The sequence below is a fragment of the Natrix helvetica genome (assembly GCF_964273705.1).
Source record: "Natrix helvetica genome assembly, chromosome: 2".
NCBI classification, from domain to species: Eukaryota; Metazoa; Chordata; class Lepidosauria; order Squamata; family Natricidae; genus Natrix; species Natrix helvetica.
This window is the reverse complement of record NC_138552.1, coordinates 155,831,308-155,848,584: the sequence shown is the minus strand read 5'-3', so window position 1 is coordinate 155,848,584 and position 17,277 is coordinate 155,831,308. Positions and strand designations below refer to the sequence as shown.

Genomic DNA, 17,277 nt, shown 5'->3' with positions numbered 1-17,277 from the left:
TATTCTCCAAAGTACCTGAAGACAGGACAAAAAGCAGTGGATGGAAAGTAATCAAGGAGAAAACTTACCTGGAACTAAGGAGAAATGTCCTGACACAATGATTAATCAGTGGAAGGACTTGCCTCCAGAAGTTGTAGGTGTGCCATCACTGGAGATTTTTAGGAAAAGATTGGACAATCGTTTGTCTGATATAGTCTAGGCAGGGTCTCCTGACTGAGCAGGGAATTGGACTTGAAGACCTCCAAGATCCCTTCCAACTCTACTAGTCTGTTAAGTATGGATTGGTCCTGGGGTAGATATTGTCCATGTGGTATAGACAACATAGAGGCCCAGCCCAACTCAGTGGCATTCTAATACCTTTTAACAATTCAAAAGAACTATCAAAAATATGAGGAATAAAATGGTGACTCTGAACATTGTGGTTTTTGGTTTTAGCCTCCATAGAAACTGGATTAAAAAATCATATGGACTCTTAAGTCCAAACATTTATATTTGTATCTTCTTTGGTAGCATATACATCATTGTCTAGAAATGTAACTACGAGCTTTCATGCAACTCAGTGATCTTTCAAATCTGTTTCCTTTCCATAGCCTAATTATTTTAAATAATCATATTTTCCATAAAATATCAGTTAGGTAACTTGAAAAGGCAATTTTTGAAACTGGCAGTGGAGGAAAATCTGGGATTTTGGAAGACACTTGTTCTTTAATTAATATATGTATTGTCCAGGTTGAGAATTTTTTTATTTGACGTCTCAGGAATGTATTATGAGAATGCCAAGTGTTCCAGGGGAGGAAAGAAAGAAAAGAAAGGAGATGTATTATTTTAAATTGGATCATCACAAAGCAACAGCATTCTCAACCCTGTGAAAACTCAAATGTTTAGATTTCTCTTTGAAAGACTGCAGCAGCGCAATGCCAGTACGTTTCAATGCTACCCTTGAGAGTGAAAAAGGACTCTTGAATTGAAGAGGCAGTTTCTGATTTAGTTACAGCCTGAAAAACTCTTAATAATTCTATACACAGGATCTCAGGGTTACGTTGCCTGATTTTTATGAGCTAAGACTTGAAAGTACTTCAGCCAAGTGAACAAAAATTGATTTCATTTTATTTGAACTTGAAAGAGGACCCTGTTGGCCAAATGGATTTACTTTGTAGCATAGCTATTTCATTAATTACATTTTAAAAACCCAAACACAATGCTGCGTCTGTGAATGGCACATGGTATTTATTTGCTGAAATCATTACAAAGGCTGCCAATATCAATGGGCACGTTCATCTTAATTCAGAAATGACTCTGCTTTCACTTCGATACAGAAATAATTGAATTCTCTAAAACTCTGCCAGAGAAAATAGAGAAGTATTAGCCTTTGAATACTTGGACCAAATCCAGCCTGTTGCTTCTTTGTGTATGGCCTGTAAGATAAGATGGGTAGATAGGTGGTAGATCACCAGGCCCTGGGCTCCCGTGGTCAAGGGCCGGTTGAAGGCCAGGGACTGGATGACCTGGGCAACAGTGTAGCCTATCAGCAGTCTCTTTGCTGATGATTCAAACAACAAGTGGCAATTGAGAGTCACTTGGACTGCAAGGAGATCAAATCAGTCAATTCTTAAAAAGGAAATCAAGCCTGACTGTTGTTTGGAAGGACAGATACTGAAACTGAAGCTGAAATACTTTGGCCACCTAATGAGAAGAGAGGACTCCTGGTCAAAGACCCTGATGTTGGGGAAGCATGAAAGCAAAAAGAGAAGTGAACCTCAGAGGAGAAGGTAACAATAGCACTTAGCACTTACATTTATATATCGCTTCACATGTTCTACCGCCCTCTCTAAGCAGTTTACAGAGTCATCATATTTCTCCCAGCAATCTGAGTCCTCGTTTTACCCACCTTGAAAGGATGGAAGGCTGAGTCAAAATGGTTAGATAATGTCATCAATGCAATGAACATGAATTTGGGCAAGCTCAGGGAGACAGTAGAGGATCAGGAGGGGGGATTGGCTTGCTATGGTCCATGGGTTGTGAAGAGTTGAACATGACTCAATGGACTAAACAATAGTAATTGGGGTCAGGAGGGTCTTTGCCCAATTTCATGATGTATATCCCTTGCCTCCATCCTTGGGTTGGGAAGCCCTACTCTCAATTAATCATGCCCTAGTAACCTTCCAAATGGATTATGGTAATATGCTTTACTTTGAGCTCCCCTTGATGATTATCTGGAAGCTTCAAAATGCAGCAACATAGGCAGTTATGCGTGTTTCAACAACTGCACATGTTACATCTCTGCTTCACAAACTACATTGGCTGTCCGGTTGTTTCCAGCTCCAATTCAAGGTGCTGGTGATGATCTTTAAAGCCCTCCATGGCACAGAGCCCACATTATTTCTCTCCCTGATTGCATCTGGCCATTCCATCAGATCCAACAGAATGGACAGGTGCTGTTGGCTAAGGAGCATTGTTAGGTAGGATCCAGAAACAGAGTCTTTTCTACTATGGCATCTATCCTCTGGAACATAATTCCCTCCCTCCAGGTGAAATTTCCCCAATCTTCCAGCTTTCTAGAAGGCACTCAACAATTGGATGTGCCATCAGACTTGAGGTTCCCAAGGATTGATGGAGTCAATTAAATGGTTATACTGTATATAGGTAGAGTGAACTCTCCTCTATCTTTTTATTGTATTTTTATTGTAGCTTTTAATTTTTAACTGCATTTAATGGTCGAAGAGTATGATTTTTGTGTTAACTGTATGCAGTCATCTGCAAGTGAGATGGGCAGCCGTATAAATTTAATGAATTAATTAGTGCAATTGCTTGATCTTCAACAGACCTGATTAAGTACATTGTATAAATCCTGCTAGACAACACAAGGAGCTGTAGAGGAAAGTGAGAAAAAGCTAATTTTCCTTCCTTTAGAGTGGCTGGAGCGATCTATTTTATTTGACCAAACAAATGATGCTGATTAAACGCCATTGCTTGCACCGGAAATGAAATTGTGTATTTTGTACACAACACAGGTGGTCTTCCACTTATGACCATAACCGAGCTCCAAATTTCTGCTGTTAAGTGAGACATTTGTTAAATGGGTTTTGGCTCATTTTACGACCTTTCTTCCCACTGTTGTTAAATGAATCACTGCAATTGATAAATTAGAAATCCAGATGTTTAGTAAATCTGGCTCTCCCATTGACTTTGTTTGTGAGAAGGTCGCACAACATGATCGCATGACCTGGGGATAGAGCAATGGTCATAAATATGAACCAGTTGCCAAGCGTCTGAATTTTGATCACTAGGCTGTGCGGATGCTGTAAAAAGTCGTAACTGTGAAAAACACTCCTACGAAAGTTCCCTTGTTGTAAGTTGAGAACTACCCATTTACTACAATGTAGCATTCCACTATTTTTTTTATAACCCAAAACCTCCGTGGTTGAATTTGGATTGAAACTTCCGTGTATCAGGGGATGGAATAAAATACTTCCAACCATGTCCCAGATATTTCTTTTTTAAATGCATATTATCCACAAGGTTGTTGTTTTTTATAATTCTCCTTCCTTCTCATAATTATTTAAAAATTCTTATGTAGAAGTAAATTTTTGAAGTAAAATGAAGGTCCCAAACTAGATCAAATCATTGTGTTTTTTTGTCTAATTTAAAGAAAAATAATAATAGAAGAGCAGCTGGGTGTTAGCCATGTGACACATCAAGTAATTTGTTCTCATAGTAACTGAAAACATGGCTTCGATCAGAGTTGATAAAATATACTGCACACAAAATTTGTCCCTTTATAGGTTGGTGAAAGCTTGTTCAGATTCCCACCCCACCTCCCCGTCTCATACAAGTACTAAATAATGTACTTATGAGACAAAAGCAGAACTAAACTTCTAAAAAACAGATTATTCTGCAACTGCTTCTGCAGACAATGTCTCTTTATATCTCATCCTGTCAGCTGATTGTTGTTGCTGTTACTGTTGTTGCTTTGTATCCCGATGAGGATACAAAAGAGCCATATGGCACTCAAAGAAGTGGAAAAATCAATTTATGTGCCCCAAAGAAGCAGATGATATTTCAGAAGGTCAGTGAGCATTGTGAATTATTCTACAATCATCAACGTTAGAAGTGATGAATGAAATAGAAAAATTTTGCACCACATTTTGTAAGAGTTTTCTTTTAGTACAGAATAGGCTCTGATTCAGATGGATGTGTGCCTGTGCATTTTCAACTCTCTCCCATTTCGTGCCAAATGCTTCAATCTACCTTCATAAAAAAATTTCCACTTGTAGTAATCTCGATCATTTCAACTTTTCCATCCTGGAAAAGTTTTTGAAAGTGATGCCAAAACTCATAGACAGAAGAGAAAAGAAAATCAAATTTCAGTAAATAATAAGCAGGTAGATATTAGTGGAACATCTAGTGCGCATCTAAACCCAGTGTGATTAAAATGCTATTCATTTTTTTAAAAAAATATATGTTGTAGTCTTCACCAAAGAAGTCAAACAGTGGCTTATGCACCATTTCCTAACCACCCAGAAGAACAGACGGAGGTTTTATCTCAAACAGCTGAAAAAATGGAAACTTCCACGCAAGACTTGAAAGGAAAACATCAGAAGCATAAACGCATGCTGCCTCCAAACGGTGAATAAATACATAAGGATAATACTGGGAATGGAACCCTGTGGTTGCTTGAGAGGGTTGTGTCTCTTAGATTAAAGCAGCACTTTTATTTTTATTTTAAAAAAAAACCATTGCCTTAGGTCAGACTTAAATTCATAGCAGAGCTTGAAGTCCCAGCTAAACACTTTAAATGTTTGAATTTTTTTTTAAAATAGAAAATGAAAGAGGGGGGGGAAACCTCTTATAAAACTCTATTTGTGTTTCGGGGACGGGGGGAATCAAGTTTGCCAAATAACAAGGACACATGAATCCTATATATGATGATGAATGTAATTTCTTTTTCAGGATATTTAAATAGTTGCTGTCGTTGGTTGCATATAGTTTAATTAGAAACAAAGGGGTTGCTCAGTTTCTATATGGACGTTTCGGAAAGTAACAAGAATTTGAGTTTTTAAAACTTATTTTTCTTTATTTCTCTAAATGCCAAGGGACGTTCATGCAAATTAGCAATTGGCATTTAAGCTTTTTGTGCTTATATTATTCATTTGCATAGTTCAAACCATCAGCTCCCTATATAGTGAGTCAACAGGCTAGGAATGTGTTAGCTTTGTCGGAAAGGACTAATCTCTTGATGTGTACATACAATTATGGCCAAGCAAGGAGAGGGAAAGACTCCCCTGACCCTAACTTGTTATGCACTGGCATTCAGTATTGGGTTACATTGTTAGAGGTTAATCAAGCAGAGCTGTGATCTTGTATGGCTGCTCATTTCCCTTGGCCCACCTGTATAGATTGTGATTCTTAAGACCCCATCAATAGACTGCATAGCCTACTATACTTTCTGTCACAAAGACTACTGTGTTCAAAAATAGCATTGGCCCACTTAAGGACATCAAAGAGGAAACAGAGGCACCTGCAGGAAAATGGTAACTGAAGTGAATCCGACGAAAGTTTGAAGGAATCCCTTGAAAAGTTTATTATGTTTCTACATCTGTGGTTTCCAAAGCTAAGCAGAGCATATGTCAGATCTGACAATATTTTAAAGTTACATTAAATCATTATGACTAGTGAAACAATAAGAATTGAGGATATCTTTGCTAATCACATTGGGGAACAATATTTCATAAAATAGACCTAAAACAGGTTTTTTTACAGATAGAAATGGATGAAGTTTTTATATATTTCTCATGAAATCTATGCAGAAATGGCAATAGATCTGCAACATTTGATTTAAGGGTAGCAACAGCATCAATACTTTTGCAGAAAGCAATAGACCAAGTATTTTAAAGCTGTCCAAGCTTCTAAGGCTATTTTGATGACATCACAATTATTGGAGAAAATTGCAAGGCGAATCTTCATAATCTCAAGGCAGCTTTGCTGAGACTAGTAGAACATGGTATTTGAGCATCACACAACAAACACAAAATCTTTAAAGCTAGTATAACAAATGGAAGTTATACCATTGATGCACAAGGCCTACAGGAGTGTGCAGCGAAAAACCACATACTTGTGAAGGACCCAAAATATGTCACAGCCATAATTCTTTTTCGTATGCATTAATTATTGGGACCAATTCTTGACAATTCGGCTATCAAACTAATGTATCAGTCCTTGAATACATTATTAGAACTGTGTTGACATGGTGGTGGAGAAACATTGAGAAGAGATGTTATGATCTTCCCACAACATATTTGGAACTCTTGCATGTTTTTCCTTATCAGGAAACCAGATAAATACTGTTCCACCAGTGGTGGGTTGCTAACCGGTTTACTACCAGTTCACTCGCATCTGGGTGGGTGGGTGGGTGGAGCCCCCCACACCTCCATTACCAGTTCGGCCAAATCGAGAGCAACCCACCTCTGGTCCCCACCCAGTATCATCAACTCAGAGATACATTGGGATCTAAAAGCAAAAGTATCTAGATTTCTGTACCTAATCTATTTTCCCTTTCATGAATCTGTTTATAAAAGTCTTCTCTTCACAAGAATCAGGAATCTTTTTTTTTTGTTATCAAGAGCTTCATGAGAAGCTTTCAGAGAAGGAAAGAAAATGGTGGCATCCTATCTGATGCTTTCCACCTTATAGCCCACATTAATCAGTGAAGCCAGCATGCGATTCCTCACAACTAACTCAGCCATCGTTATCTCATGTGTCATGAGAGACTGCTTTCCCATAATGCTGTCTTACAGCTGTACATAAGAACTATGCACAAGCAGACAGGAAACAGCTGTGTTTGGTTTGCGGAGTTAAGCAATTCAACAAATACTTGAACAAAAGGGATGTGGATCCTGATCATCAACCACTACTGGCAATGTTCAGTCCATAAAAAAGAATTTTCTCTCATAGCAAGTGCTCATCATTGGGTTTGGTTCTTTGGATTGTACTTATATTAATCAGAATTCTAAATGGATACACAGATATGCAGATGAGGACAGATTGTCTAATTTATCTCTACAGAAGAAACAATCTGTAATATCCAGTTCAGATGGAGACACTTTGTGGACATTGTTTCCTTTCCAGAGCTCCTATCACAGATTATTTGAAGGGAAACTAGGAAAGAGCCAACACTCTCTTAAGCCTAAACAGCAGCTCAGAGTAGCCGGAAGATATGGCAAAAATCTCAGTTTGTGAGGTGTTATCAGTCTTTTCATGAAGTTAACAATGTCTGCATTATTTGGAACTGTCCTACTGTTCAAGCCAAGCACTCAAATTTTGAAAAGTTGGCTATTTTAGAAGAATAAAGATGAAGGCACTAGTTCATAGCTTTGCTTGTGGCTTGGAATAGACTGGTTGTTTTCAAAATATCCAAACTGCCTACTGCACCTGCCTTGAGTTGTTTTTTAAGTCATATAGACCTTGTAGGACCATGTCTTTGAAATTAAATCCTTAAACCAATCTATCATACTCTGCGATAGTGTTTGCTATTCTTAAAATATTATTGATGAAAAGAATTGTGACACTTTTTAAAAAAAATTCCAGATCAGTTATCTAGTGAAGTTTTCCTTGTGGTTTCCAATATATCTGGATGTATGCCTGAAATGCTACCATCTAAGTGTCAAAACAACTCTGCAACCAACAAGTACAGAAGCATTACTGGAGCCTGCAACAACAGGTAAATCTTAGTATCCACATCTACATTTCTAATTTAAAGTACCTAAATTCTACTCTACTAAATTAGTGTTTATTTTAAATCTCACTTCAGAGTTTAGCATAGCGATAAATGAGGAATTTGCTGAAGTCAAAGAGAAATGGACAGTGGACATTGGCATTTCCCAGGCTCATTCCCGTTTGGATGCAGAATATTAAATTATGGTTTAGTTATGATGTACAAACTGGATCAGGGTTTACATTGCTTTGCTTTTTCTCTGCAACTGTTGAGGTTTGGTTCATTTGACAATGTGCAAACATAGATTTGCTTTCTTGTAAAAGTTGAACCCAGAGAGGTGGAGGAAGTGCAAACTTAGGGGGTTTTTAATGAAATGTTTTTTATCCTTTTTAGGGGGCTCCAGGGTGGGGGGGGGGGTTAATCAGGCCAGGAGAGGGACCAGTGCCAGGCGAACAGGTGAGTCCAGGAGGGAAGTGAGTGTAGTAGGGGGGGGAGGGAGAATGACACTTCAACAGAGGGTTGCCCTATTACAACAGTCGTAGGGAGGGGTGGGTGCGAGGGCAGAAGATCTCGTAGTCGGTTGGGAGACCGTGGCTGTTGGACACGCCCGGTCGTCTGTACCAACCCCCGCAGCCTAGGTGGCCAGGAACTACAGAGCCAGGGCCTGAGGCTGATGCTTTGCAATGCAAGGTCCGTGACCAACAAGGCCCCCCTCATTAATGAGTTGATCTCAGAGGGGGAGCTGGACCTTGCAGGGATAACGGAGACCTGGCTGGGCCACGAGGGTGGCTTACCCCTCATGGAGATGTGCCCACCGGGTTTCCATGCATTCCATCAGCCCCGGGCCCTGGGTAAGGGTGGTGGGGTGGCGGTAGTTATACGGGAGGATCTGGAGCCAAGAGAGTTCACTGTACCTCAGATATCCGGGTGTGAGTCCCTTGGTGTGAAATGGGGCCCAGGGAGACAGTGGGGTCTGCTGATAGTATACTTGGCTCCTCGCTATGCATCAGCAGCCCTGCCCGAGCTCCTCGAGCTGATCTCAGAGACGGCAGTTGAGACCCCCAAACTTATGGTTATGGGGATTTCAACCTGCCGTCGATGGGGGAAGCATCCACGGTGGCTCGGGAGTTCATGGCTTCCATGACAGCCATGGACCTGACCCAATTATTTCAGGGCCCCACACATGAGGGTGGTCACATGCTGGACCTTGTTTTTGTATCTGAACAGTGGACGAGTGATCTGGGAATAGGGGATGTAGTTATTACCCCCCTGTCATGGTCAGATCACTCATCTCTCCGGCTCGACTTCCCTGGCGCTACCCCCCACTGCAGGGAGGCGGAACCAGACTGCCCAAGCTGGTACCGCCCCAGGCTCCTGATGGAACCGGATAGATTCCAGACGGAGCTTGGGCCACTTCCTGTAGACCTGACCCGCTCTCGGTCGGAGGACCTAGTGACCGCCTGGAATAGGGCGGCTGCCGGGGCCTTGGACCGGGTTGCGCCTTTGCAGCCTCTCCTACGGCAATGAACCACCCTGGCTCCTTGGTTCACCGAGGACCTGAGGGTGATGAAACGCCATAGGAGACGCCTAGAGAGCAGGTGGAGGTCCTCGCGCTCCGAATCTGATCGAACACAGGTAAGAACCTATTCACGGTCTTACCTTGTGGCATTAAGAGCGGTGAAACGTAGACATTGCGCCGCTCTTATTGCGTCCGCCGATAACCGCCCTGCTGCCCTGTTTCGGGTAACCTGCTCCCTCTTATTACAGAGGCCGCGGGAAGCGCCTTTACAGGGCAGAGGAGAGGAGTTTGGAGAATATCTGCAGGATAAAATCGCTCAGATCCGGAGTGGATGGGCCCCCTTCAGTGGACCAGGGGAGTCGTCAGCAGCGAGTCTTGAGAGACCATTCTGGGAGGAGTTTGATTCTGTTGCCCCCGAGGATTTGGACAGGTTGCGTGGACCGCTGCGACCCACTACATGTTTATTGGACCCGTGCCCCTCCTGGCTGGTACTGGCATCCTGGGAGGTGACACGAGGCTGGCTCCTGGGCCTAGTGAACGCCTCAATGGGTGAAGGGTCCCTACCGGCCGCCTTCAAAGAGGCGGTGGTGAGGCCCTTACTCAAGAGGCCTTCCCTGGACCCGATGGAACTAGCTAATTATCGTCCTGTCTCCAACCTTCCCTTTTTAGCGAAGGTTGTAGAGAATGTGGTGGCACAGCAGTTTCCGCGACACCTGGAAGAAACCGATTATCTAGACCCGCGCCAGTCCGGTTTCCGACCCGGTCACAGCACGGAGACGGCCTTGGTCGCGTTGGTTGATGATCTCTGGAGGGCCAGAGATAGGGGTTGTTCCTCTATCCTGGTCCTATTAGATCTGTCAGCAGCTTTTGATACCATCGACCATGGTATCCTATTACGCCGGCTGGAGGGGATGGGAGTTGGGGGCACCGTTTTGCGGTGGTTCGGCTCCTACCTCTCCGACCGGATGCAATGTGTGTTGGCAGGGGGGCAGAGGTCGACCCTGAGGTCACTCACTTGTGGGGTGCCGCAGGGGTCGGTCCTCTCGCCCCTTCTGTTCAACACATATGTGAAGCCACTGGGTGAGATCATCCGTGGCTTTGGGGTTGGATACCATCTGTACGCTGATGACACTCAGCTGTACATCTCCACCCCAAACCACCCCAACGAGGCTGTCGAAATGATGTCCCGGTGTTTGGAAGCCGTCCGGGTCTGGATGGGGGACAACAGACTCAAGCTTAACCCCTCCAAGACCGAGTGGCTGTGGTTACCGGCACCTCGGTTCAACCAGTTGATTCCATCACTGGCCATAGGGGGTGAACAATTGCCCCCCGTGGAACGGGCACGCAATTTGGGCGTCCTCCTAGATGCCCGGCTGTCGATGGATGACCATGTGGCAGCCGTGGCAAGGGGGGCGTTCCACCAGGTTCGCCTGGTGCGCCAATTGCGCCCCCTATTGGACCGGGATGCCTTACGCACAGTCACTCATGCGCTGGTGACGTCTCGCCTGGACTACTGCAACGCTCTCTACATGGGGCTCCCCTTGGGATGTACCCGAAGACTACAGCTAGTTCAGAATGCGGCCGCGCGGGCCATCATGGGGAGTACCAGGTACTCCCACATAACACCTCTCCTGCGCGAGCTGCACTGGCTGCCTGTGGTTTTTTTGGGTGCTTTTCAAGGTGTTGATTACCATCTTCAAAGCGCTCCATGGCACAGGACCTAGCTACCTGCGGGATAGCATCCTACCACATACATCCCTGCGACCAATTCGCTCTCACAGGGAGGGACTCCTCCGGGTGCCATCCACCAAGCAATGCCAACGGGCGGCACCTAGGAGTAGAGCCTTCTCTGTGATGGGCCCAACCCTCTGGAATGACCTCCCCCCCGATATTAGAACTACTACCGACTTCCGCTCCTTCCAACAAAAACTTAAGACTCAACTGTTCCGATTAGCCGGCCTGGCCCACTTATAGTTCTACTCTTACCTCCTGGCGGATATTTTATTGGGGATAGTTTTTAGGTAAATGTTTTTATAATTTTTAGAATTTTAATCTAACTTAACTAAATTGTACAGTGAATCATTACTACCTCCTCCAGTCCTATATTTAATTTATTGATTTTGTATTTATACCATGTATATTTGTTGTTCAATTATTTTAATATGACTGTACACCGCCCCGAGTCTCTTTTGAGAGGGGGGCGGTCTAGAAATTGAATAAAGTTAAGTTAAGTTAAGTTAAGTGAAGCCTTGGCAGTGAAATAATGGGCATTTTGCAGATCCAGAAAGCATGCATCTCCCTGCGTAGATACAGCTTTATTTAATCTCTGGACTATTTGTAGGTTGTCAGTTTACTGTAGCTGCATTATACAATCTTATGGAGAAATTTAGTATATAAATCATATTTATGTTCAGGTACAAATTTATTTGGTGTTTATGAACAAAGGGTCTTTTATGCACAGATCGCCACTTGGCAGATTGTGGGCTGTATCACTGATTTTTACTGCCTTCACTTGAGAGATTTTAAATGAATACAGGACTTTTATGCACAGTAGCAGAACTATTTGGCCCACAGTGCTTTCAAGTGATCTATCATCATTTTTTTTACAAAAATATTTACACACTTCTTCTTCCCCAGAAATCTATTGGAAAGCTTCTTCTCCCAGAAACAGTCAGTTGTCTGCTAAAATATTAAAGCAATCAAGAAGAAAATAATTGGCTAAGCTGTTAAATTAACATATCATTATTTTTAATTGAGTGAAATAGCACTATATGCTGATCTTTATGCCATTTCAATAAAGACAAATCAACTGTAACTAATCTGAATGCTTTATTAAGGCATATGTCAACCTTCAAGTGTGAATTATCACAGTTAATTAAATGTATTACTATCTCATGCTGCTTTGCAAATTGAGCCCTTTGGTATACTGAAGATCAATCAAGTATTAATAAAATAATTGTTCTCTACTGAGTGTCCACTCAGAAAAAAAATATCCTTGTATGAATAACAGTCTTCAGATTTGCTTTTTTCTCCCCAATTTCCTCTCTTGGAGATTCAGACTATAGATAATGCTTTTAAAATGAGTACTAGGACTTGTTTGCTTTCCAACTGTTATTCTTTTTATTAAATCCTGTTACTTTTTTGGAGACCCAGATTAATCTATCTGAGTCTCTGTATTCTGAAATCATGGCCCCATTTCCTCTGCACCCCCCCCATCCCCTTCAGCTCTGCCTGCATGGCAAACTTCAGTGCTCCTTCATGGTCTCATCTGAAGTTCCTACAGGAAAATAAAACATAATTGAAAAGCCCTCCCAAAGCAGGATATGATCAAGATGTACGGATTACATAGATTTTGATGAGATGTTTAATACAAGGTTTCACAATAAAGTATTGAAAGTTGGAAACTACTATCAATATCCCCAGTCCTCTTTTGTTAAAGGTAAAGGTAAAGGTTCCCCTCGCACATACAGTATGTGCTACTCATTCCTGACTCTAGGGGCCAGTGCTCATCTCCGTTTCAAAGCCGAAGAGCCAGCGCTGTCCAAAGACGTCTCCATGGTCATGTGGCCGGCATGACTAAACGCCGAAGGCACACAGAACACTGCTACCCTCCCATCAAAGGTGGTCCCTATTTTTCTACTTGCATTTTTACATGCTTTTGAACTGCTAGGTTGGCAGAAACTGGGACAAGTAACGGGAGCTCACTCCGTTATGTGGCACTAGGGATTCGAACCAACAAACCGCCAATCTTTCTGATCGATAAGCTCAGCGTCTTAGCCACTGACCCACTATGTCGCCCCCCCTTTTGTTAGAGAGTACATTAAAGTGGGGTGAGTTTGAATATTTGGAATCTTTTCCTACTGTGATTTTTTTAGCCTGGATTGTGTTGCCATTTATGAGATAGTTTATGAGATAAATTAGATGATGATAGATTGATAGATGATAGATAGATAGATAGATAGATGATAGATAGATAGATAGATAGATAGATAGATAGATAGATAGATAGATAGATAGATAGATAGATATAGATAGGCAGGCAGGCAGGCAGGGAGGCAGGCAGGGAGGCAGTAATGAACTCCTCTGTTACATGTGAATTGTTCGTGCCTAGTATTCTTCTTGATTCTTTCTTGTCATCCTCCACAGTCACTCTCAATAATGGCTATGATGAGAATAATCAAGAGAAGCAGATGAACATGAAGGGAAAGAACAGGACAGAGAATCATGATGGCGATAGGGACCATTTTGAAGCCACATCAGTCACCTGCTCTTTGCAGGACCCCAGCTTAAAATATCTCAGACAATTGGCAGTCTAGCTGCCACTTCAATACATCCAGTGAAGGGATGCCACCACCGCTCTGAATAATTGGTTCTACTATTCTTATTGTGGGAAGGTTTTTTTTCTTCTTCTTCTAAAGCTGAATGGCAGTCTGCCTTCCTGTAATTGAAATCAATTCTTCTGTGTTTCCGCATTCTGAAACAGGTCCTGATATGGGACTCCATTTCAGGTACTTAAAGAGGGTTATCATAGCTGTCCCAATAATCTTTTCTCCGTGGTATGAGATCAAAATTTGGACCCAGGGTGTTAGATATTAGCATATATCGTAGTAAGTCTCCCCTCTGGTCCGCTGCTACAGCGAGAAACAGGTATCGTTCTGATTGGTCGAGGGGCGTACCCGATCCCTATAAAAGGGGAACCCTCCGACCACAGAGCAAGCTGGATCATTACTACTACTGTTGAGCTGTTAAGTCACTATGTGTCCGCAGTCTGTCTCTCGTTGCCCAGATCTAACATTGGCGACGAAGGTGGGATCGAGAGGCAGAGAGACGAAGAACGCTACCTCCAGAATCTCTGGATTTTGATCCAGCCCAGGAATTTGGCAGAAATTCCGGCAGCCATCTCAGATCACCGCAGCGCGGCAAATTCAAACAGAGAAGATGGCGATGCATGCTCCCCTCTCCTTTCGACCCAGCAAACGACGAATGGGAAGCCTTCATGATTCGTTTCGAGTGTTTCCTCGAAGCGAACGAATACACGGGGATCACCGACGCGAGGAAGAAAAACATCTTCCTCGGCTACTGTGGAAAGGAAGTCTTCAATACGGCCAGAGACCTCACCGCGCCTACTCCAATACAGGCAGTATCGTGGACGGCGTTGCAACAGGCCCTGCAAACTCATTACGCGCCAAAACCTTCCCGCCATGTCTGCCGCAAGGAATTCAACACGAGGAACCAGAAGGCGGGAGAATCCATCAATCAATATGTTGCAGCCCTACGAAAAGCAGCAACTCACTGCGAGTTCAGGGATCTGGACGAGCACATCTTAGTGCAGCTCATCTGTGGGTTAAGAGACATTTCTCTACAAAAGAAGCTGTTGGCAAACCCGAATTTAACCCTACAGATAGCGCTGAACGAAGCAAGAGCGTCAGAGTCAGCAGAGAAATCATCGGTGACCATACAACGAGGGGCCAACGTAAACCAGCCAGCACCGAGGCAAACCAGAGTACACTACGAGGACACAAGCCCCGACTACGAGAATCCCGAGTTCGAGGACAGTCACATGATGCGGAGCAGTCACATGAGGCCTGGGGGGAGACCCGGATCCCGCTTGCCGCCCTGCGCAAGTTGCGGAGGGAACCACCCCAGGTCTACTTGTAGGTTCAGGAACGTTGTTTGTTCGCACTGCAACAAACTTGGGCACATCGCACGAGTGTGCCGGAGCGGAGTCCCTGCCTCATGGCAGCCACCCATGTACCGCCAACAGAAGCCCAACCCAGGGGTTTGGCGGAATCAGAAAGGGCGCCCAGAGAGAAATCCACAAGTGTATACCCAGAGAGAAAATTCCCAAAGAGCTGAGCGAGCGTATCCCCAGAGAGAATACACACAAAGAGCTGAAAGAGCGTTCTATCAAGACGCTCAACGAGAGTATTTTCAGGATGTAGACGATGAGATAGAGTTGACCCAGAGAGAGGAGTTGCGAACGTATCTCACCACAATACATCAGGTCCGCCCTAAGCGACCAAAAAGGCTGAGAGTCACAGTCCTCTTGGAGGGCTCACCCTGCGAGCTAGAAGTTGACACAGGATCGACCCTGACGATTATTTCATGGGCATCCATAAAACAGGCTATCCCTAGCCTCAGAAAGAGCCAACTCCGCGCTCCAGACGTCCTACTGCGAGACTACCAGGGGAACCGAGTCCCCATCATGGGCCAAGGCACATTCCACATCCGTTTCAAGGACATCGAAGCCCAGCTGCCCATGACCATCGCCAGCGCACCATTACAGAACCTTCTGGGGCTTGATTGGTTTGAAGCCCTGGGGTTAGAAGTCACCGGAATCAACGCCGTGAGAAACAGCAGCGCTGATCAGATTTTTAAGGAGTTCGAGGACGTGTTCAGCCCCGGTCTTGGTAAGTATGTGGGTAAACCAATATCATTCAATTTAGACCCCAAAGTGGCGCCAATCCGACTTAAACCGAGACGAGTGCCTTTTGCACTCCGCCCAAAAATAGATAAGGAAATAGATAAGTTAGTGGAGCAAGGAATCCTTGAGCCGGTGGATCACGCGCGTTGGGAAACACCCATCGTGACCCCAGTCAAACCAGACGGATCAGTCCGCATCTGCGCCGACTATAAATGCACAATTAATGTCGCGCTACAACAGAGCGCATATCCTGTGCCTGTAGTACAGCACTTATTGCACTCGTTGGGGCCAGGAAAGGTATTTGCTAAGTTAGACATGGCACAAGCTTACCAGCAACTGCCAGTTGATAGCGCCACAGCGGAGGCCCAAACTATAGTGACGCATAGAGGAGCATTCAAATGCAACCGGCTACAATTCGGCGTGAGCATTGCCCCAGGATTGTTCCAGAGCGTCATGGAACGACTTTTGCAAGGGATACCGGGAGTCGTCCCCTATTTTGACGACATCTTGGTGTCCGCTGCAAACGAGGAGCAATTAAATAAAAGAGTCAGAACTGTTTTGGCCAGAATCAGAGAAAAGGGTCTCCGCCTTAAAAAGGAAAAATGCCAAATTAACGTGCCTAGCGTAGAATTCCTGGGTTATAGAATCGATGGTCAGGGAATACACCCCACTTCAAAGAAAATTAAGGCGATCCAGGACGCCCCCACACCACGAAATCAGACCGAGTTGCAGGCCTTCCTCGGATCACTTAACTTCTACAGCGTTTTTCTGAGGCAGAAGGCGACCGTTGCTGAGCCACTACACCGTCTACTCCAGAGGAACGCACCATGGAAATGGGGACGATCCGAAGCTGCAGCTTTCGCCGGGGTAAAGCGCCTGCTCACCACTGACTCACTGCTTGTTCAATACAGCCAGACCCTACCGCTGGTATTGACCTGTGACGCATCACCCTTCGGAGTTGGAGCAGTCCTCAGCCACAGGATGCCCGACGGAAAAGAAGCACCCATCGCCTTCTACTCCAGAACTCTTTCATCGGCTGAAAGGAATTACAGCCAAATGGACAGGGAAGCGCTGGCTGCTGTAGCTGGAGTAAAGCGTTTCCACGAATACCTCTACGGCCGCGATTTTGAACTAATTACAGATCACAAACCGTTGTTGGGACTTTTGGCGGGAAACCGCCCCACCCCGATCTCCCTTTCTCCACGCATGACCAGGTGGACTGTTTTCCTGGCTGCGTATTCATACAAATTGATTCATCGACCGGGCTCCACTCTCGGACACGCAGACGCACTCAGCCGTTGCCCATTACCTGACATTCTGCCAGACCCCACTCCAGAAGTACCGGTATTGCTCATTGACTGTTTGGACTCTGGACCGGTTTCTTCATACGATGTTGCAAGATTCTCCTCTAAAGACAATGTAATAAAGCAAGTTCAAACTTGGGTTTGGAGGGGGTGGCCGAAAGGAAACGTGGGCCCGGAATTCAAAATGTTTTGGTCAAAACGGGACGAACTCTCAGTGTTACAAGGTTGTTTATTGTGGGGGGATCGAGTTGTTATTCCGTATGTTTTACGTAGGAATGTATTAGAGGCTTTACATGTGGGTCATCCGGGGATTGTTAGA

At 44.2% G+C, this 17,277-nt stretch overlaps 1 protein-coding gene across 1 annotated transcript in view; it reads left to right on the top strand.

Annotated features, from left to right (window-relative positions):
* The window catches only part of TPO (thyroid peroxidase), a gene marked incomplete at both ends in the record, with an annotated part of 82,695 nt that overhangs the window by 27,480 nt on the left and 37,938 nt on the right, over window positions 1-17,277 (top strand). Inside the window, 2 exons of the mRNA XM_081943880.1 lie at window positions 4,469-4,626; window positions 7,585-7,717. Of these exons, the coding sequence (XP_081800006.1) occupies window positions 4,469-4,626; window positions 7,585-7,717 (291 nt within the window). The remainder of the gene's footprint in view (window positions 1-4,468; window positions 4,627-7,584; window positions 7,718-17,277) is intronic.